The sequence below is a fragment of the Accipiter gentilis genome, chromosome 3 (assembly GCF_929443795.1).
Source record: "Accipiter gentilis chromosome 3, bAccGen1.1, whole genome shotgun sequence".
In the NCBI taxonomy this organism is placed as follows: domain Eukaryota; kingdom Metazoa; phylum Chordata; class Aves; order Accipitriformes; family Accipitridae; genus Astur; species Astur gentilis.
The window spans coordinates 7,449,579-7,470,334 of record NC_064882.1 but is presented as its reverse complement, the minus strand read 5'-3'; the positions used below and the strand labels follow the sequence as shown (position 1 = coordinate 7,470,334).

General features: G+C 40.7%; 1 protein-coding gene across 5 annotated transcripts in view; it reads left to right on the top strand.

The window, feature by feature from the left end:
- The window catches only part of GLRB (glycine receptor beta), a 56,479-nt gene that overhangs the window by 32,916 nt on the left and 2,807 nt on the right, over positions 1-20,756 (top strand). For 4 of the 5 annotated variants that reach the window (XM_049833829.1, XM_049833820.1, XM_049833838.1 and 1 more), the window contains exons 8-9: positions 2,665-2,817; positions 9,094-9,386. In XM_049833829.1, the coding sequence (XP_049689786.1) occupies positions 2,665-2,817; positions 9,094-9,386 (446 nt within the window). The remainder of the gene's footprint in view (positions 1-2,664; positions 2,818-9,093; positions 9,387-20,756) is intronic. The other variant, XM_049833845.1, reaches the window with a different exon arrangement.

Below are 20,756 nucleotides of genomic sequence, written 5' to 3'. Positions count from 1 at the left end.
TGAGGATCCCCTGCAAGTTTCTCACTGACTATTCAGCTGAAGTTGAGGGTCTGTTACTTGCAGTTACTTCTGAGCTAGATCCCAAGTCTGAAGAGATCTCAAGTAACCTTAGGAGATCTCAGAGTTAAAGAATTTAACTTGAAAAAGATAATGAAAATTGAAATGGGGTTTGTTTTTTAACTGCAAAATGAGGGAGTTCTTAGCCTAACTGCATAACTCAGCATCCCAGGTAATTTAACATTTGTAATAATATTAAATTAGCTCTCCTCAGGAAAATTCTGCATTTGTGAAAGCACAACTAACAATTGGCAGTGATTGCATTCAAATCTAAGTCAGGATATGGTCGAAGCTTACTTAGCAGTGAGAAAAATATTTTATTCTTTATTAAACAATGAATTTACTGGAAAAAAATAGGCTATAAAGTAGAGAAATGTTAAAGGATTGGATCTTGCAATTCCAAAATAAAAATTATACAAATGGAAAAGTTGGAATACTTACATTCTCTCTGAGGGAAAAAGGAAATACTTACTCAAGATTGCTATCTTGTTATTGAAGTTATCATGATCATTTTGAGTTTTGCCCTAAATCTAAAAATAAATATCTAAAAACTCTTTTGATATTTTAGGTATTTTTAGGAACCTTAAAGAAAAAAATCTAAGAATTGTACACTTTACCATTAAACAGGAAAGAAAATCAGTAGTGTTCCCTCAAGTTTCAGCACCTTGTGACTACAAGTTGAAATGACACTGTGCAAAATGCTCAGTAAAATGGTCACATTGTGTGTATGTGTGTATGTGATTTGAACATTGAAGAAAGAATGTGAGAGAACCATCAGAGGAGGTAGAGTGACAACATGAAGTTTTTTGAAGTTTTCCTAATTCTTTTATTGTGAATCCTTTTTGTTTAAAAATTAAGAACATCCATGCTAATCTCATAATCAAGACTGGAATTAATACTTCATTAATGTGAATGGAATATTTTAGTACTCTGAAGTATTTTTAAAGGGTGTTTTCAGTAATCAGTATTTGTTTGATTTACTTTAAATTCTTATATTGAAGGTATTTTAAAAAGCAGATTTTGCACACATAGTTAAAATTAATTCAGTTAAGGATTTTACAGGTAATCAAGAGGCAGTGTTGCATGTAGAAGATATTTTTCAAAATTATGGCCTATGTAGGAGATTCTTGCCAATTGCAAAGAACTTAATCTTTACTGCCAATTTACGTCAACTGAAGTTTTATCATACCTACCTAAGTAGAAACAAGGTCAACAAATTTGAGGTGACTTTTTTGTGACAATAAATTGAATATTTAAATTTGCAAATTGCATATTCTTTGTTTATCAATATGTATGACAGATCCAAATAGATCCTTGTGAGCTGAATGGTGAGGACAATAGATACTATTCTCTGCCTGATGAAAGATGATTCAAAGGCATACAGAATGCATTTCTGGCATAAAGCAAACAAATAATGATTTTGAAGGTCATCCTTCATTTGAAAATAAAACCTAGAAGTATCTGGAAACTCTTCAGAAATTATAGAGGGGAAATTTGTCAGACAACAGATCATTGAAGAGGATAGAATGAACTATAAAATACTGTATAGTGTCTTATACACAAGGAAATTTTTCCTTAATGTTTTATTGTTATGTTGTTTTGGTTATTGTATGCCCAAACAGCACTTTTAAGATCACTTATCATTCTATGGCACTTAACTGATAAAATATAGAAGATAAATAGATATATTTTTGACAGATTCTATCTTCTAAATCAGCTTTCCACCAACTTGATTGATAGATATAGACTGATCTGTATTTTGGAATTGTTGTAATATAACATAGAAGTGCCTTTTTGTTGTGATAGAATAGTTTATGAAGTTGTTTTTACAATCCTATTGTGTTAATATTAACATAAAAATGGCGGTTCTACTAATTGAGTGAAAATATGAACAGAATTTGTGTTCTGGTTATCGGACTTCCTGATCCATCTGTTATCTCCAGCAAAACCTCTAGTATCTGCAGCTTTATTTTTTATTGAATTCATCTTAACAGATATCTTCTGAAATGTTTGTGTGCTTTAGATCCTCTTTTAAAAGATTTGAGGCAGTATTCCTTGTTTTTAAAATTTACAGTATTTTTAGAGTCTTTTTTAAAAAGTCTCTACCAATTTTAGAAGTCACCTGTACCAGCTTTCAGTACTGGGGGAATCTCTGCTTAGTCACATTCAGATCACCTCTTTTCATTCTAAACTTTCTACGCTAATATTTCTTTATTCCATCTTTTGCACAAATTAATGCCAAGTAGGATTTTCAGATGAGCTTAAGCTAGTATGACTGCTAGACCCCATTATTTTTATCTGGACTGCATCTTGAAGCCAGCATCAAGATGGGATTCACTTTAACTGCCTGTTACTGATGTGCTGTGAAAAGGTGGAGGGTGCCTTACAGAGCACAGAGAGTACCACATGCCTGACCACACTTGGCGGTTATATAGATCTGTGTTTTGAACATTATTTTTTTCAAATTGAACTCTTTGCAATTATAAAGAAAATCAAATCCTTGAAGTTTTGCTCTTAAGTTAAATAGAAAAAAAGCCTGGAAGATAAGGATCGGAAGAGGTTGACCTGCAAAGCACATTAAACATTAATGCATTTATTTCTTTAAAGGTTATTACACTTGTGTAGAAGTAATCTTCACTTTAAGAAGACAAGTTGGATTTTACATGATGGGTGTTTATGCTCCTACACTGCTAATTGTTGTTCTGTCCTGGCTGTCATTTTGGATCAATCCTGATGCAAGTGCTGCAAGAGTCCCACTGGGTAACCTGCGTTTACGCATACCGTCACAATCCACTTTAACACCATTGAGTCATTCTCAGTTGCTTTGACAACATGACACTGGACACTGAAAGCAACTTCACTTCCATTATCTGCTCATCATTTTCACAGAAACCTTCTCATTCCTAAGTACTGTAAAATCCACCTCCACATTAAGACTTTGCTTGATAATGGTTCCAGCGTTTGTGTGATAAGCACACTGTCTCTGCTTCTCTCAACCCAGACAAATCTGATCTTATCCATGTTCGGGTGATGCTGCAGACACTGTGGCAATATGCCGTTTATAGGAAATTGAACATTTGAATAATCCGTAAGAAATCAGGATGATGGGTAAGGCTCTACATAGCTACCTCTTGGAAGAGTTTTTCTGAATTAATAGAAACAGAATGATGACTGGAAGAGAATTAGCATCCTTGTTACCTGATTGGCTTTATTTCATTAGGGGCTCAGTTCATGCAAGTACTTCAGGCTCGTGCATTCATGCTGCTCAGCACAGCGCAGTATGTGGGCCCTTCATGTATTATGAAATAGTAAGACATGGAGTTAATCCAAACAATATTATCTTGACTAATTGGATTGTACGTGGGACTCTAACTCTGGGGTGGCCAAACCTGCTGACCCCAAGAGCTCAGTGATTCTCCTATTTGGATTCCCTTCCCCATGCCATGACCTCTCCTGCCCCATGCTCTGGCCCTGCCGTGCTCCCCTTTTCCCTGGCACTCCCACCTCCCCAAGTCCATACTCTCCAAATCTTTTCCATGTCCCAGGAGGTTCAGTGCACCTGTTTCCAAGACCCCAGGGGTGCAGTTGCAGAATCCCTCCAGCCACCTACCTTCCTCAGAAGCCTCTCACCCTCACTTGGACCTCCACACCCCCACAGGACATGACTCCTGTGCAGCTTCACGTGCATGAATGTGTGTCGATAAGCACGGGAGACCCTTGGAGTCAGGACCTGCCACATCACCTTACCAGTCTGTGTCTGTGATCTGCAGAGTCTTGCAGCAGTGGGTAGCTGAAATCCCTGTTAAGAGCTAGCTGGAGCAGGAACGGTGCTGAGTTTTGTTAGGTGGAAAAGCATCCATGTACCCCCTGGCCTGAGCCCCATTACTCCCATCTCAGGTCATCTACTATGCCTCTTCCTCCTCCAGTGATACAACAAGGAAAATAAACTAAGAGCCGCAAAACCCCCACAATTTAAGAAGGATGTGAAGGTCCTTGAATACGTAGAGGGGGCAACAAAGCTAGTGAAAGGGCTGGAGGGAATGTCCTGTGAGGAGCGGCTGAGGGCTTTGGGCTTGTCTAGTTTGGAGAAAAGGAGGCTGAGGGGCGACCTCATTGCTCTCTACAGCTCTCTGAGGAGGGGATGTGGAGAGGAAGGTGCTGATCTCTTCCCCCTGGTATCCAGTGACAGGACACGTGGGAATGGTTCACAGCTGTGCCAGGGGAGGTTTAGACTGGACATTAGGAAGCATTTCTTCACTGAGAGGTGGTCAGACACTGGAACAGGGTTCCTCGAGAGGTGGTCGATGCCCCAAGTCTGTCAGTGTTCAAGAGGCATTTCCAAATGCCCTTAACAGCATGCTGTAACTTTTGGGCAGCCCCAAATTGGTCAGGCAGTTGCACTGGATGGTCGTTGTAGGTCCTTTCCAACTGAAATAGTCTATTCTATTGTAAAATCTGGATAGCCATGACTGGAGTGCTACTTCTGGCTTGTGAACCACAGTTGACTACCTTGCTCTGATTAAATGTAACAAACCCACTATTTCATTATATTTATTGTATCTTTTTTTCTAGGGGTCTATTTCAGAATACAAATCAGGTGGGGTTTTTTTTTACCTTTAAAAATATTAATAGTTACTTGGGGAGGAATCACAATCTGTATTAGTTTGATAGCAAGTAACAAATATAATTTCTTACCTTGAAAAGTAGCAAGGATTCTTTCCATAATGGGAAACATAAGACATTTTAAGAAAAGAAGTGTGGTGAAAAAGTAGCTTGCATTAAAATAAAAAGATAGACGCAAGAACTGGAAATATTTTTCATACAGTGAGCTCTGTTGTGATCAAAACCTGACCTGTATTTCCACTTTTATCATCCTGCACTTCAAATAGCCAACCAGGTGGGCTTATTAATTATATATTAGATTTATAAGAGGCATAGTGCTGATTTATGTAACATGGATGTCTTTGTGACTAAACATGCATGCTTATTTACTGTTTGTTTCATTTATTGTAAGTGTTTATTGGCTCCTTTTATGTATTAGCATTTCGGAAATAGTGCATTTTCAAAGGTACTAACCATTGGCCTGGCTATGTGACTTTTCCTGAATCCCCAGAGAAGCAAAAAAACTTAAATCTGACAATCCTTTAGTCATGAGTCAGTATTTAGTAATGCACATTGTTAACACTGTCACTGGGGTAAGAGTTATGTGTCTCCAGTTTGAAGGAGGGCAACAAACTAGCTCTTCTAGCTACATCCTTGAAGATAGTTGACCTTGAAATCTAACAAGATGAACATTTGTATGTAAAGTGAATAATATCTAATCCCACGAAAGTGTTACCAATGGCCTCTACACTCTCAATGGCTAGATACAGATCTCATCAGATGAGAAGCTACTACAGATTTACTTAATATCTTAATGCAGTCATCCCTACAGTTAAGTATAGTGGGCCACTGCTCCCCATGGCAAGGCATCTCGGAAGTTTCCCGGTGATTTAGGCATACAAGACACTTTGCAAGCCAGTAAGCAGAATATGTTTTTGTAGACTGATTAATGTTCTGGGAAGAGGATGTTTGAAGAAAAAGCCTGTGTCCATGTAGGAACTGAATAAGTTGCAAGCCCTATTTATACCTGTCTCATTTCACCCAACTAGATCATCTGGTGGTAGGGAAGTCCACAAAGGACTGGTGTCTGGACAGCTGTGGCTATGCGACACAAAGGGCGATACCACTGAATGCTTCTGTCTAATTAGATGCTTGTATTTCACCTTTTAATGAGCCTGATGGGACTGTCTTCAGTTCTTCACAGGTGGAAAGCATGCCAGCATCCATTTGAAAAATTCCTTTCTTTCCTTCACTGCCATGCGATCCCCAAAGGGAGTAAGATCTTCCCTGGAGCTGTAGGGATCTGAAGGGATAGCGGACTTCTGTGTCCCCGCAGTGGCCTGATGGCATGGAGCATTAGTCTAGAGTGCAGACGGGGGGGTACAACAGGGTAACTAAAAGCTTGGAATAGTGATCAGAGGTATATTCCCGACATACAAAGGACAGCTAGGTCTGCAGCCAGGCATGCCCCTCCCCCCACCGTCACTCCTGTCCTCAGATCTGTCTTCGTTCTAGTTATTGCATTTTATAAAATCATAACAAATGTAGGGTCTCGAAGGAAAGACATAAAGATACACGTTAAAACTGTAGTATGAAGAAGGATTGGCAAGATTATGTCTTTTAGTTTATGAAGTTTGATGAGAGAAGAGAATGTATTAGAGATACCAAATTATAAGGAAAGCAAGACAGAATATTACCTTTTTCAATAACATTAGTGAGATGAAGCCAGATATTTTTGAAGCAGTAATATAAACCAGAAAATGCTATTTTATACAGCACATAATTAATCTGTGGAATTCACTGCCAGGAGATAGCACTGAGGCCACTAAGTTTGATGGATTCAAAAACGGGAGATTTATTTATCTGGCGGCATGTGCTGGCTGAAGTGCTTTGCTGGACTGACACTTTCAGATATTATCCACATGTAACCTTAGGTAGAATTTTTAAAATAGTAGCTCGGTACAATCATGCTTTAGTCTGGGAGCTGACTAACCTTACTGAGAAGCTAAAGTTTGCCATCAAGAAGGATGCCACACTAGGGACAAAAATGCAGAGGTATTTCCTAGAAAGGCCAACTTTCCCTTTACTTTGCAAGGGTGGAAGAAGGAGCTCTGTCCCTTCTCTTTAGTGCTCCCTGAGAAGAAAAGGGGGATTTTTTTGTTTCTAAAAAAAAAAAAAAAGTAATCTTGCAGTTTAATTGTTCATTCTCTTCACTCATGTTTGAGCCTTGAGCTTTGGATTGTGTTGGGTAGGTATCTAGTGCAGCTGTTGCCAGAGGTGCAACTTACAACTCTGGTGCTACGGTCTCCAAGGCCATACCAACTCTGATCTGGCAGCAAATGGTTGCTTAATAGAGTATTTCTGTTCTTCCATCTCATTTTAGTGTTACCTTGGAAACCTAGAAGTTTCTCAAACTCTGAGAATGAACTTTTCATCCTAGGAATCCAGACAAATGGAAATTAACGGCAGGTCACCATGACCTCAATTGTTCCGCTAAAATCTTTTCAGCCAGTAGAATTTTTAAGTTATTTTTGTAAAATTAAATCCAAAATTTTAAGATCTAGTATTTTAAGCTCTACAAAGTGGTTGTACAAATGTTTTCAGCAGCAGGCATGGAAGCAATACTTGCATATTAAGATAGTAAACATTTGTAAAGTTAGTAAGAAAAAAAATTACAATATTCAAGACGCTGAGCCATATCATTGGCTGATTTGGTTATTCAGTGTAAGGGTAGAGGCTGCCATTCAGAAGTTGAGCACAGACATGTGTGGTACTTGATACAGTATACTGTTAGAGAACAAACAGCAAGCTGGGCATAGGCAGAGGTGTCCTGTATATGTTAAGAGGCAGTACAGACTTATTAGTACTTGTTATTGCAGTTCCTTATGATCCATAATTAGTGTTCATCCCCAGACAGCTGGTGTTGGTCAGTGAAAATAATTTTTTTTAAAGGGGACTATTCTATGCTCACTTTCTGTCCTTATGGGAATGTTTGTACTTGAATGCTTCCGATACAGTAGATGGAAAATAGGCCAGAGTGGACACTGAGGATTCAGCCATGTCATTCTGATCTGAGATAGCACATCTGGCCATTCTGTGTCATCCCAACGGACAAAAAAATCCAGCTTTGCAATGATACATTGATATTACACATTTTAAATAAAAAGTCATAAAATTTTGTATTTTAAAATCGTATGACTGCAATCATTTCTTTATACTTTCTTTTCAGTGTTTTAGCAGCTAGTAAATTGCCCATTTGAGATTAATACCAAATAAAGTATCATATCAATCTTATTAAAATCCAAATGGGAACAGTAGCAAAAGAATGATGTGTTATTTATGATCAACTAGAATTGAATACTTTCATAGGCCTATACAGATACTTCCAGTTTTATTAAGATTTTCACATCCTCAGTTACTTAAAATGGATCTGAAGAAAATGATCTGTCTATGAATTACAAAATTTTTCATGTTTTGGATAGCACACGCGACCAATATAAGAAATGTAACATTTTCTTTAGACACCAATTACATTTCATGAAGCCACCCACTCTAAAGATTTTTATCATTAGCGTTCACAAAACCAAAATGCAACATTCTGAACTGGGAGGTTGAACTAAGTTTTGTGCACATGACAGCCATTTCTAAAGTTAGCTTTTTCTAAATGTCCGTGCTACTATTTCCATTTCATAGGAGCCTGTGGGAAATCTTTCTTTGAGATCAGGCTTATATTTTGTCTCTTACGATGTGAGCCTTGTGTTGATGGTGACATTTGGAAGCCTTGTTAGGAGAAATACTTGTTGAAACCCAGTTTGACGTTGAGTGTGACCTTTCAGCAGTCTTTGCAGATGCGGGTGTTTTTCATGATAAGGCCTTCCTGAAACGCACTTTATCTAGAAAGCTTCCTCTAGATCCTGGAAGCTCGGATAGGGAATGTTTGTAGACCCTCAATCGCCTCAATGTTTTCATCTTCACAGTGAATTGGGAACACAGACTTTTTAATGTGCTGATACAGCTTTGTTCTTCAGCAAAATCTTTTAAGTATCATATATTTCTCTTCCATCTTCCCAGACTTAGATGCACATTGTAAGACATGTCTTTGGAAAGCCCAATTCCCAACTGTGTGATGTGTGATGGGGTAGGAAAACCACAGCAACAAATTTAGCCTCACTTACTTGTTTCTCTGTTTATAAAATGAAGGTAGTCATTATTAATAATTCATCATTAACTTCAATGTCTGCCTAAGTATTCAGTTTAACTTGTTCATTGACTGAAGGCATGTGCACTTTGTATACCTGCTGCACCGATCACATTGTGAAGTCCCATTCACTGTTACAAAACATCATTCAGTATTGTCTGTTTCAGAGGAAGAGCACAGCCAGTGTCAATAAGGGTAAGTTTTCTTTAATCAATATATTGTTTTTCTTTTTGTAGGTATTTTCTCAGTGCTCAGCTTGGCATCTGAATGTACCACTCTTGCTGCTGAGCTTCCCAAAGTGTCTTATGTGAAGGCCTTAGATGTCTGGCTGATTGTTTGCCTTCTCTTTGGGTTTGCATCCCTGGTGGAGTACGCTGTGGTTCAGGTAATGCTAAACAATCCAAAGAGAATTGAAGCCGAAAAAGCAAAGATTGCCAAGGCAGAGCAAGTGGAAGGAAAGGGTGGAAATGCTGCCAAGAAGAACACTGTGAATGGCACAGGGACTCCTGTCCACATCAGCACTTTACAGGTAGGAGCTGCGAAGCTGTGTATGCAAAATCAGCATTATCCTCTATTAGCACAATTCCAGGAATATACTGTCGTAATAGTTTTGGATAATGCTTAACCTTAGAAGTGGCCAAGGCATTAAAAACATGCTGGTAATTAATAGCTATGAGTCTGACCAATTGGTCCCTAGTGATTTGGGGTCAGATGTACTAAATGAAAAATTTGCTTTTAATATCCTAGCGCCATGGTTGCTGCTGAGCTTCAGGTAAATAAAGTAGCAAGCAGCTTTACAGTTGCTATTTTTCTCATAATAAATAGCAGCTGTCAAACTGTAACTATTCAGAGGAAAGTAGTCTTAATCAGTATTTGCTGAGAGCATACTCAAATAACACCCGTCTCATTGCTTACCCCAGGATGGCCACAGCTGCGCCGCATTGCATGTCAAGCATTTCTGAAGCCAGGGATCCAGAAGTCTTGGCATTTGTAAACAAAAGACAGGTCTGTTTGTCTGTCAAACAGTTCCTGCATTTCTTGTGTTGCCAGATAGAGTTTATGGGTAAATTGGTCAGATCTCATTATGCGGGTAAAGATGACATGTACATCTTCACTGAGGCCAAAGTTTTCCATCATGTTGCTAATTTCCTGGTGTTGTAAAACTCCCCATTTGTGCTCCAAGAGTTATCAGACATCCCAGGCCAACTGCCCTCAGTCCTGAGGGATATTTAATTGACATTTATTCTACAGAAGAAAATATGTTATGCTACAATATGTGGAATATGAATTTGGCTTATAGTTTTCAATGACTCAGCAATTTTTATGTATTAAAAAAAGCTATTAGGCCAGATCCAAGTGATAATTTTGGTAATGTACAATATGATTTTAATGTTTCTTTAAGGAGGAAGTAGTTTATGCCAGAATGGCGGAAACCCTGTCCTAGTATCAAGCTGGCATTGCCCCATAACTGATTACCCCCAGTTCAGAGGAGCTGCAGCTATCACAGAGCGGTGCACTTAACTACCATAATTCTCATCTGGTAGAAGAGTCATCTGGGAACTGTTTTGGCAGGCAACCAGGCTCAGCTTAGAGCAAACCCATGATTGCTTTGACTTGTGTCACAAGTAATTCCCCAAGCTCAGGCAACGTGGGGATTGAGTAGAAAAAGATGGCTTCACTACAGTTTTGCTTCCCCTGAACTAAATGTGATATTTTTGTGTTCGGCAATTTGCAGGTCCCAAATGTAGCCGTTTCTTGTGACAAAATAGTTGCAACAGTCCAGCAGAGCCACATAAAATCTGTTTATTTCTATTTCAAGTACTTAACAAGCGTAAGCATTCAGCTTGATCAATGACAAGATTCACAAAACACTACAGTTTTCAGTAGTGTGAACAAAACCAAATTGTTAAATTACTGACTCTCCTCAATGTGTACACCCTTTAAGGTACTTGCCATTGTCATAGCCATAAGGAGAATAAAATGTTAACTTTTATCACCTGCGCTATCCTATCATCTTTTAATAATTCTTTTTCAAGAAGGCAAGTTTGGGTGTACAGTACATTTTAAGACTTAGAGGAAGAGGAGTTGCTGTCCACCAAGATTAAGCAACATTCCCCATGAGAGAAGGTTTTTAGGATTCAGACCTCATCTGCCCTCCCCAGATCTTGAAGTGTCTCCTCTCCACAATCTTGCAATGTCAACTCCAGCATCTCATGTTTGACCTGCACTTTCCAGGGTCTTCCCAATTTGTTATCAGAGACCTTTAACATTCCAATATGTATAATTTCTGCAACAATAATCCATATTGGATTTATATGGTGTCCTGGGTATTCATAGCTTCTGATTATCTTTATGCAGAGTTACAAAACATTTGTTTACCGAGACATAGTGGAAATAACGTTTTCATTGCTGTAAAAGCTGGTCATGTGGCTGAGTGGTCTCCTCCCTTCACGGCTAGTGATCCAGCTTGTATCCAGCCACCTGCTTTGAAATATAGCTTATCTGAGGAGGGATGTCCTGGGCTGGTAATTTCTGGGAAGATCACCAAGCTGAGATAGAGAAAGGTCCCAGACTGATGAATCATTTGACATCAGGATGTGGTAGGACAGTGATGCTAGATTTTATATATTTGAATGCTATAAATCTGCATAGCTGAAAACTCCCTATCTGAACCAGCTGCCTCGTAGGACTACTTTGAAAGTTCTCAGCCCTGGAGAAGCCTGTATTAAACTCCTAAATCCGAACAGGTCTAAATCTTTCGGTAGCTCTGACTTCTAATCCAAAACTAGGCCTCCCCCACAAAATTTGGATTGCTCCCATAAAGACCTAGGAATGATCAAGTAGAGAATGCATTTGTCATATGGCAAATATGCGAGGGAGGGAAACATTAAAGAAACAGGTAATGGAAAAAAAATGTATGTTGAAAGGCATAAAAAATATGAAACAAAAAGAGTCCAGAGAGCTGTCCCAGAACTTCAGGAGCTGTTTCTCATCAGGGTCATGTAGGATTGTGTGTGAGGAGAGAGAAAATACTGTGCTAAAAGTCTGGAAAGACTTAGATGAACCAATGTATAGCTTTAGGAGAAAAGGACAACTTAGAACTATATCCCTGAAATGAGTGTGCATCATGTAGAAATGTTCAAAGATGTTCTCTTTCCACATAGGAGGTGACAGTAAGGCAAAAGTGACTGAGAGTGTAGCTGGAAATCTCACCATAGGTGAGCTTGAAACAGTGGATAGACCAGATGGGACTCAAAGGTAAAGCCAACAGGAAAGACCTGGAAGCAGAAGACTCCATGTGGGGAAAAACAGAGCTTGAATAATTGCATTTATAAGTGTTTCTCCAGCTTAAATGAAGCACTTATTTATTATGAGACATTAACTGAATGGAGCTGATACATATTTGTAAGTTATTAGAGGGGAATCAAGTTTAAAAAGAGAAATTACTTTATTTCACTTTAAAATGCCCCCAATCCCAATGCCAGGCCAGTTTGCCAGTGTTCCCCAAGCAGCAAGTTGCACTCTTGCTGCCTCTTGCAGCCATGCAGCATCGCAGCAGTGATGTCTCTGCAGGAGGTTTGGAGAAGGGGCTGGTATGTAAGGTACAGGGGGCTTGCTGGGGTGGGAAGGTCCCAGTCGTGGGAAGGATCAGGAGGAGCACAGAGAAGCACGTGGGGTGGTCAGGTATCCCTGGTTCCAGCCCTCATGGAACAACTTGTTTTCATGTGTTTGCTCCATTTGTGAAAGATAAAAATGGCATCTGGTCTGGAGACTTGGCAAGTTTAATATTAGTAAAAAACAAGCCATAACAAAAACACATGATCATACTTAAAAAGACAAGTACCTATTGTTCCTTTTTTATGACAAGAAAATGGATAAAGGAGTAAACTTCTCAGTATATCCTAAACATTAAAAGCTTGATGCTATTTGTAATTGAAGGTGAGGAGAAGAGATCCCCTGTAACAGAACCTGTAAGGGCCCACCTGGAAGTTTTCAGTGGAAGGCACTTTAGGCACTGTGTCAGCAGAGTCACTGATCATGACCGGTAAGTCACCAACAGTGACAGTGAGGATGGCAGGATGAAAACAATGCTTACAATGTGCCAATCACCCAAAGATGGAGAAAGGCTTCCATGGATGCATAGCTACTTCTCCTCTCCACCAAATCCTGGGTACTGGCTGACGTGAAAGCTGTATGTTGCCAGTATACACCAAGCCCCTGAGTCCATGCTTTATGACTCATGCCCCCTTCAACAAAAACCCTTGAAATGTCAGTGCCATTTTAATCCCTGAGGTTTAGTGATATGACTGACTGATTAAAGTCAAGTGGTCCATCTGGCAAGATCACCCTGAATCTGTAGAAAAAAAGAGAAAATTCAACATAAGCACTTCTGATGTGTTTTCTCTAGGAGCGGCAATGGCTATGCATTTACAGGCAAGAAGCCATGAGAAAGTACAGTTTGGCTCCCTTAGCTCATAGCGGCTGCAAGTAGATGCTGTTCTAAGCAGAGGAGAAAATTATACAACCTGGTGGTAACTGCTGGCAATGGCTTTTTATTGGGAACCCTCAGTAGGAGTTTGTGTGTGTTTCCTAGCAATGCAACATCATACAGTGAGAAAAACAAGCAAAAAAGAAAATGTTTTGGAGATGAATCAGTATCTTTTTGCTTTCACTGGTGGTGTGATTACAGGGAGAGATTGCATTGTTAACTATAACAACACCCCTCGATTTGAAAAGTCACATTTTCATCAAGCCCATTTATAGAAGCTGTCCCCCACAGATAATGTACTGATGACTGGAGAGAACATTTGCTAAAAGAATGGTTCTGGCGTATGATGAATAGTGCTATGCAAGTGGTGGTAAGAGCTCTAAACCCAGTTATTTTTAAAAAGAAGTAGTGCTATTGCTTGCCTTATCTTGTCGGAGCCACATCTAAGGTCTGAAACCTGGTATGGATTAGGTTAATCTCTACTGATTTATAATATACCTGACCACTGGTGGTGGCCTGTGATGTCCTGATACTCCCATGTTGTCTTTTCCCCTCGAGTGGCACTCCAGACTCAGATTTTTCTTGCAGAACCACCAGAAACCCAGTTTACATTTTATCTTGTACACAAACCCACAGGCTGCAGTCTATTTTAATAGCTCCTGACAGCATTTCAGGTACAGAGTAGGTACTTTCTGCTCTAGTGACTCACATATCCGACCTTGGAGATAATTCAGAACATGACTGTAAAAAGGCCCCAAGCAATCTGCTTTGAGCAGGGGGATGGACTAGATGATCTCCAGAGGTCCCTGCCAACCCCAGCTATGCTGTGATTCTGTGATATTTTATGTATAAATATTTTTGTGCTGTACTTTGCAAGGAATATTTTGAATGTGATAGCAAATTCCTGCTGAGCTGCACCAGAAAATATACTCAGTCTGAATACACACTAATGCTAAACAAGCATTACTTTGTTGATGATCTACATCTGTCATTATGGCAAGAGCAAGAGAAGAGCGCAAAGCAAGTGCAAGAAAGATTAATGATGGAGTTTGTTAGAAAACTCCTCTTTCATCTTGTATGGAAGACTCTTACACAACTGGCAGCACTAGTGACAGATCTGCATGCCAAAAAGAGGTTGGGTGCAACAGAAGAGATGATTTTATGGCAGAGAAGACGTGCTGTGTAGGGCAGAGAATGCTGCATTACAGTAGGGAGGCACTTCAGCCTGAGGGGCACATGCTGAGCTTGAGAGGCTGCCAGTGCTATAGCATGTTTGAAGCTTCGCTAGAAATTATGGACAATACATTTCTGCTGTCAAAAATTCTTGAATCCAAAATGATGGCATTTTATATCACACTTCATCCTGATGGATAAAAAGGACTTGATCACAAGATGAACAGTCAATTGAAAAGGATCTTTATTCTATTTGCACAAAACAAATGTAGTCGAGTCCTGGTATTTTTGGTGCTGTGAAAGGACAGATTTCACAAATTTGAAAACTATTGTTTCCTCATCTGGGTGGAAGAATTTAAACAAAAAGTAGGAATGATGCTGGTGAGCTATATAAATATATATATAGCTGTTCAAAACAGCTACAGACCAGAAAGGAAGTTATATTAATTTAAAAAAAAACCCAACAAACAGCACAATTGGAAACAAACTCCCCAAAGACTGAAAACTACCTCAGCTTCAAGCATTTTTCCTTTCTTCTCACTGGCAAGTGGAGAAGGTGATAGCAGTTAATGTAAGCTGAAATTCAGAAAGTAGATGTAGATAATAGGGGGAGGTAACAAAAGGGATATATGGTTGGCGTAACTGAGGGCAATAGGAAGTTACCTTGCATGTATAGCACAAATACAAAAACCGGTAACAAGAGTATTGGTCCAATACTAGATAGAGATGCTGTAAGTTATCAAGTATCAGCAGAAAAGGCAGAAGTGTTGCACAGATATTCTGCTCTGTGTTTGGGGAAAAGCCAGGTACATTCAATCAGATGATGAAATGGCTTTCATTGACAGTAGCTAATGAGGATGTTAAACAGTAGCTATTAAAGTTAGACATTTCACAATTGAGAATTCAGCTTAAGTTGCATCTAGGATTTTTTCAAAGAGCTGGTCCGTGAGTGCTGTTAATGTTGATTTTTTTAATAAATCCTTTAAAACTGGGAGGCTTCCAAAAGACAGCAAGAAGCTAACTTTGTGCCAGTACTTTTAAAGGCTAAGTGGCATAACATGAATAATTATAAGCCTGACATCAATCAGTGGAAAATATTGCATAGCTAACAGGAGGTTGACTAATAATTATTATTCATAAGTATTAATTATCATTAATATTATTCATAATTCAGCCCCATGTTAGCTAATAAATTTAAATGGGTCAGTGAAATTAAAGCTGATCTGTATGTTTATTGATTTAATCAAACTGAATATAATTTTTTAAAAGATTATCAATTAGCTTGACAGGAGTAATGATGTGGAGGTAAGAAACTCTTAAGAATATTTGCCTTGGCTTCATATGTCGGCCTGGTTACATCATCTGAATTATGCAAAATCAAGGTTAGATTTGTTACCATCTGTAAGTACCAGCAGTTAATCAGACTAACAATAGTCATGCCGCGTGACTGAAAACTGAAGCCAAATAAATTCGGGTTAGAAATAAGGTACATATGTTCGTGGGGAACAAGGTCATGGAAAAAATTCTGGATGTTTTTAAAGGAAAATCTAGTGTAACTAGTTTGGGCACTAAATGTGGAGAGTAAGGAGAAGCGCCAGATGCAGCAGAGGCAGCGATGGAGAGTTAGTTCCCCCTTCTGCCGGTCTGCATGCACAGGCAGCACTTCTTTGCCCATTTTCTTATCACATTACTCCCCTAACTCTGCAAACAAAGGCTTTCTGAGCCAGGTACGGCCCTGCTGCAGTGGCACGCACGCTGCAGCTCTGGAGCAGTGGCAGCAGCAGGCGCTGAGCTTGGCAGCGAGCAGTGGTCAGCTGGGGTTTTGTAAAAGGTAACAAAGGATCATCGCAAGGGGCCTTCTGCCTTTTAGGGGTCATTTTTAGGTATTTCTGAGCTGTTCATCGAAAGGCAGGTGTCCTGTCCAACATACCAAATGTAGACAAGGTGGCCCAGTCCTGGGAGAAACAGGATCTAGGTCTGGGTTTTGGGCCAAGCCCCAAGAGCCACGTCGCCTTCCCGTGCTCTCCTCAGCCCCCTCACCTCTGTGCCAGAGGGACGAGGAGCAGCTGCCTAGTTCCATCGGGGATGTGGGGAGGCCCTCCACTATTCCAGCAGCCTTCTCTTCCCAAACAGCTGCTCCCCATCCCCTGCACGGGAAAAGAGCTGGTGGAAGCACCCTGTGGGCTGGGTCTGGCCCACAGGTCACGATGATGCAGCAGGATAAGGCAAATGATACCAAATGTTTTCCAGGGACAAGTTCTGTGTCAGGATGAAGTCAAAAGGATTTAACACCTAACAGTGTTTTGCTTTCTTTACAAGTCTTCAGTGTAGTACTCTAAAATCAAGTCCTGTGGTATCATTTTCCACAGAAATGGTTCCTGTAGCCTTTGGTAAGTGTCAGAAATATTGTTATGCTTCTAGCACAGACCAAGACAGGATGACTAGAAAGCAGTTAAACTACTTCTAATATGTATTATCTCACTTTGTTTAGGGAAAGCTGTAGGTCAGCTGATTTAGATTAAAACAACACAAATATTGGAGAGTTGAAGAGATGTATGAAAAGAAATTTAAAAATATGTGTAGGCAGCAACTGCATATAGAAAATAGAAGCACCTTATATTTTTAAAGCCAGGGAAATGAAAGAAATTATTTTTAAAAGCAACACATACTTATTAAAGAAAAATTTGGGCCAGCTTGTTCTTACAAGGGAAATTGTGTCACCCTGATAAATCAGTATTCCAGCTGACACTAAACTAAACAGAGCTCTGTGTGAACATGCTGCAAACAATCCTCTGCTTATAAGGCAGAGGTGACCTAGAAGCCATTCCCTTAGTTCTCTGTCCCAGAAGTGAATGAGAACCGACTTGTAACAGCCTTTAGGGGAGCGCTCTCTAGATACTGCAGTTGGAACAGGACTATTCTGTATTGTAAATGAGAGCGCTTAGGCTACAATTAGTGTCACTGAATTTTACAGTATATCGCTGGTAGTACAAGGCATGGACTACAAGTTTGCAAATCCAAAAGGAGGCTTATAATTTCATACATGATTCTATTTCTTGTAATGGCCTTACTAAATCTTACAAGTTTTGACCATGGAAAAAATGTAATATTCCTGTGACTCTTCAGTTAACATGCACCCCAGTCCTGCAAGTTACCCTTTCATTGCACAAGTGTCTGCTTTATATCTTTATTACCTATATCATTGGGTATGATCCGATTGGAAGGAACCTCCTGGATCACTGACAGCCCCCATGTCACCCAGGGTCACATAATCGTGTTCATACGTGTCTCAGTCACCACCTTACTGTACAGTTTGCCCCTGTGTGATGGGTTGACGCTGGTTGAACACCAGGTGCCCACCAAAGCCGTTCTATCACTCCCCCATCCTCAGCTGGATAGGGGAGAGAAAATATAACAAAAGGCTCGCGGGTCGAGATAAGGACAGGAGAGATCATTCACTATTACCGTCACGGGCAAAACAGACTCAGTTTGCAAAACATACTCAATTTATTACAAATCAACGAGAGCAAGGTAATGAGAAGTAAAATGAAATCTCAGAACACCTTCCCACCACCCCTCCGTTCTTCCCGGGCACAACTACCCTCCCGGATTTCACCACCAAGCCCCCCCAGCGGCACAGGGGGACAGGGATGGGGTTTATGGTCATCACACGTTATTTTCTGCCGCTTCACCTCCTCAGGGCGAGGGCTCATCACACTCTTCCCCTGCTCCAGCGTGGGGTCCCACCCACGGGAGACAGTCCTCCACGAACTCCTCCAACGTGGGCCATTCCCACGGGCTGCAGTTCTTCACGAACTGCTCCAGCATGGGTCCATTCCACGGTGTGCAGTCCTTCAGGAGCACACTGCTCCAGCGCGGGTCCCCCACGGGGTCACAAGTCCTGCCAGAAAACCTGCTCCGTGGGCTCCTCTCTCCACAGATCCGCAGGTCCTGCCAGGAGCCTGCTCCAGCGCGGGGTTCCCACGGGGTCACAGCCTCCTTCGGGAACCCACCTGCTCTGGCGTGGGGTCCTCCACGGGCTACAGGTGGAGATCTGCTCCATTGTGGACCTCCCTGGGCTGCAGGGGGACAGCCTGCCTCACCAGGGTCTTCCCCACGGGCTGCAGGGGAATCTTCGCTCCGGCGCCTGGAGCTTCTCCTCCCCCTCCTTCTTCACTGACCTTGGTGTCCGCAGGCTTGTTTCTCTTACATGTTCTCACTCCTCACTCCGGCGGCTGTTTTTTTCTCCGTCCCAACTTTTTTTCCTTCTTAAAAATGTTATCACAGAGGCGTTACCACTATCACTGATTGGCTCGGCCTTGGCCAGCGGCGGGTCCGTCTTAGAGCCGGCTGGTATGGGCTCGCTCTCTCTCGAACACAGGGGAAGCTTCCAGCAGCTTCTTACAGAAGCCACCCCTGTAACGCCCCCCCACCCCCTGCTACCAAAACCTTGCCAAACAAAACCAATACACCCTGCTACTCCGATATTGAACACTGTCACAGGCTGTCAGCTCTTTGGTGACTGGGAAACAGTTGCAGGAAATTTGTATGTATAGTTCTGCCTTACCATCATGGAACACCTATCTGGTTTTTCTTTTTTTATAACCTGTAATCTTGATTTTGTTGTGTAACCTGCACCTCAGTTTTAGTGCATTGGTTTCAAAATTTACTGGTTTCCTGAGAAATAGAAGTCTGGCAAATCTGGGGAGGTCTGTACACTCTTTGCTGAGGGAGTAGGGCCGTGCTGCTCTTCTATCTTGCACCAGAATCAGCATTGTCAGTAATGGGACTAAAAGCCCCAGTTGAAGTTTAGGTCTCTTCCTGACTGCCGCGGTTCTTTTCATCCAGGATACCTTGTCAGCTGTCATAGAGAAGCTAATAATATTCTCCAGAATGTTTGTCATTCATCCGTAAGTTTGATACTGTATTTCACTATTAGTATTTTAGTTACAAAATGTGATGATGCAAATATCCCAAACTATCACCTTAAGACTGCAGAAAACCAGAGTTGGAGGGAGCTGAGAGTAAAATGCCCAAAGGTGTTGTGGAGGAGAGATAGGCTACTGGGAAGGAGGGACAGGCAGCTTTTGGAAGCACCAAGTTTTAGTGGATTGGTGGCTCCAGGAAGCCCTAGGGAAACTTGTGTTAATGTTGGTTCCACATGTGTATAACCTGATTTGTGAACCAGCATTTTTCCCAACTAATTCTTAGGTTGTATTTGTGAACAAAAGGCAGTTAAGTTTCATAACCAGTATTTATTATTTTTTTCTTTTTTTTTTTCTTTTTTCTTCCCCCTCCTTTACTGTATAGTCCAATTGAAATGAAACATTGGGAGAGATTTACCCAAGTCATAAAGCACAGTGCCTTGCAAGTAGTCTCCAAAACCCTTCAAGCTCCCTGAACAGTGTGGGGGTGGTCCTCCTAGAGATCTCTCGTACCTGAAATATAAACTTTATAAAGTCCAAGGAAGGGAATATAGGAACCTTCCCCCCCCTGCCCCGCAAAACACTTCAGTTTGAAGGGCACCAAATACTTTTAAATGTTCATTGTCATGCCAGTACAATTGTCTGGTCTGTAAAAGAGAATGATTCACCCAGGGTTACCCCATAGCACAGTAGTACTTGATCCTCAAGAGCACTGGCAGAGCTGTAGGAAAGACAAGTATTCAGTTGCTGGATTTAGATTTCCCAATTACACAGTTCTCCAGTGTATGGATGGGAAGTGCTGAGAACAGTGTCACATCTTTGTTTCCTTTCTTTAGAGAGGCACCAAGGACTGCAGGTACAAAGAAAGTGCCTTTTCACCATGCAAGGTGGTCACCCTAGGATGAGATACAGGATCTTGAGCTGGCTACTATGTAGAACCAGAATAGACTTTAACTGTTGCATCAAACACTGAATTTTAGGGTTAAATCTGACTATAGCTTCCAGGCCTCAGAAAAATGTAAGTAGTGAATAGCATCTGTGCTGCAGGTTCATCAGCACAGAACCAATTTCCAAAAATACTCTCTGCAGAAATATTCTCTCCCCTTCTATCATCTTAAAATGAAGGAGTCTAACTATAGCAGGTTGCACAGCATGAGGCACCTTGTGCATGAAAAATGACACAATTACGAATGTTTGGATTAGTTTATATGATTGACTGATCATCCTTAAGTACTTTATAATGCAACCATTCAGCAAATTAAGCTCAGGTAATGTATCCCTATCAACAAGTAATTTCCTATATGTTTGTTTG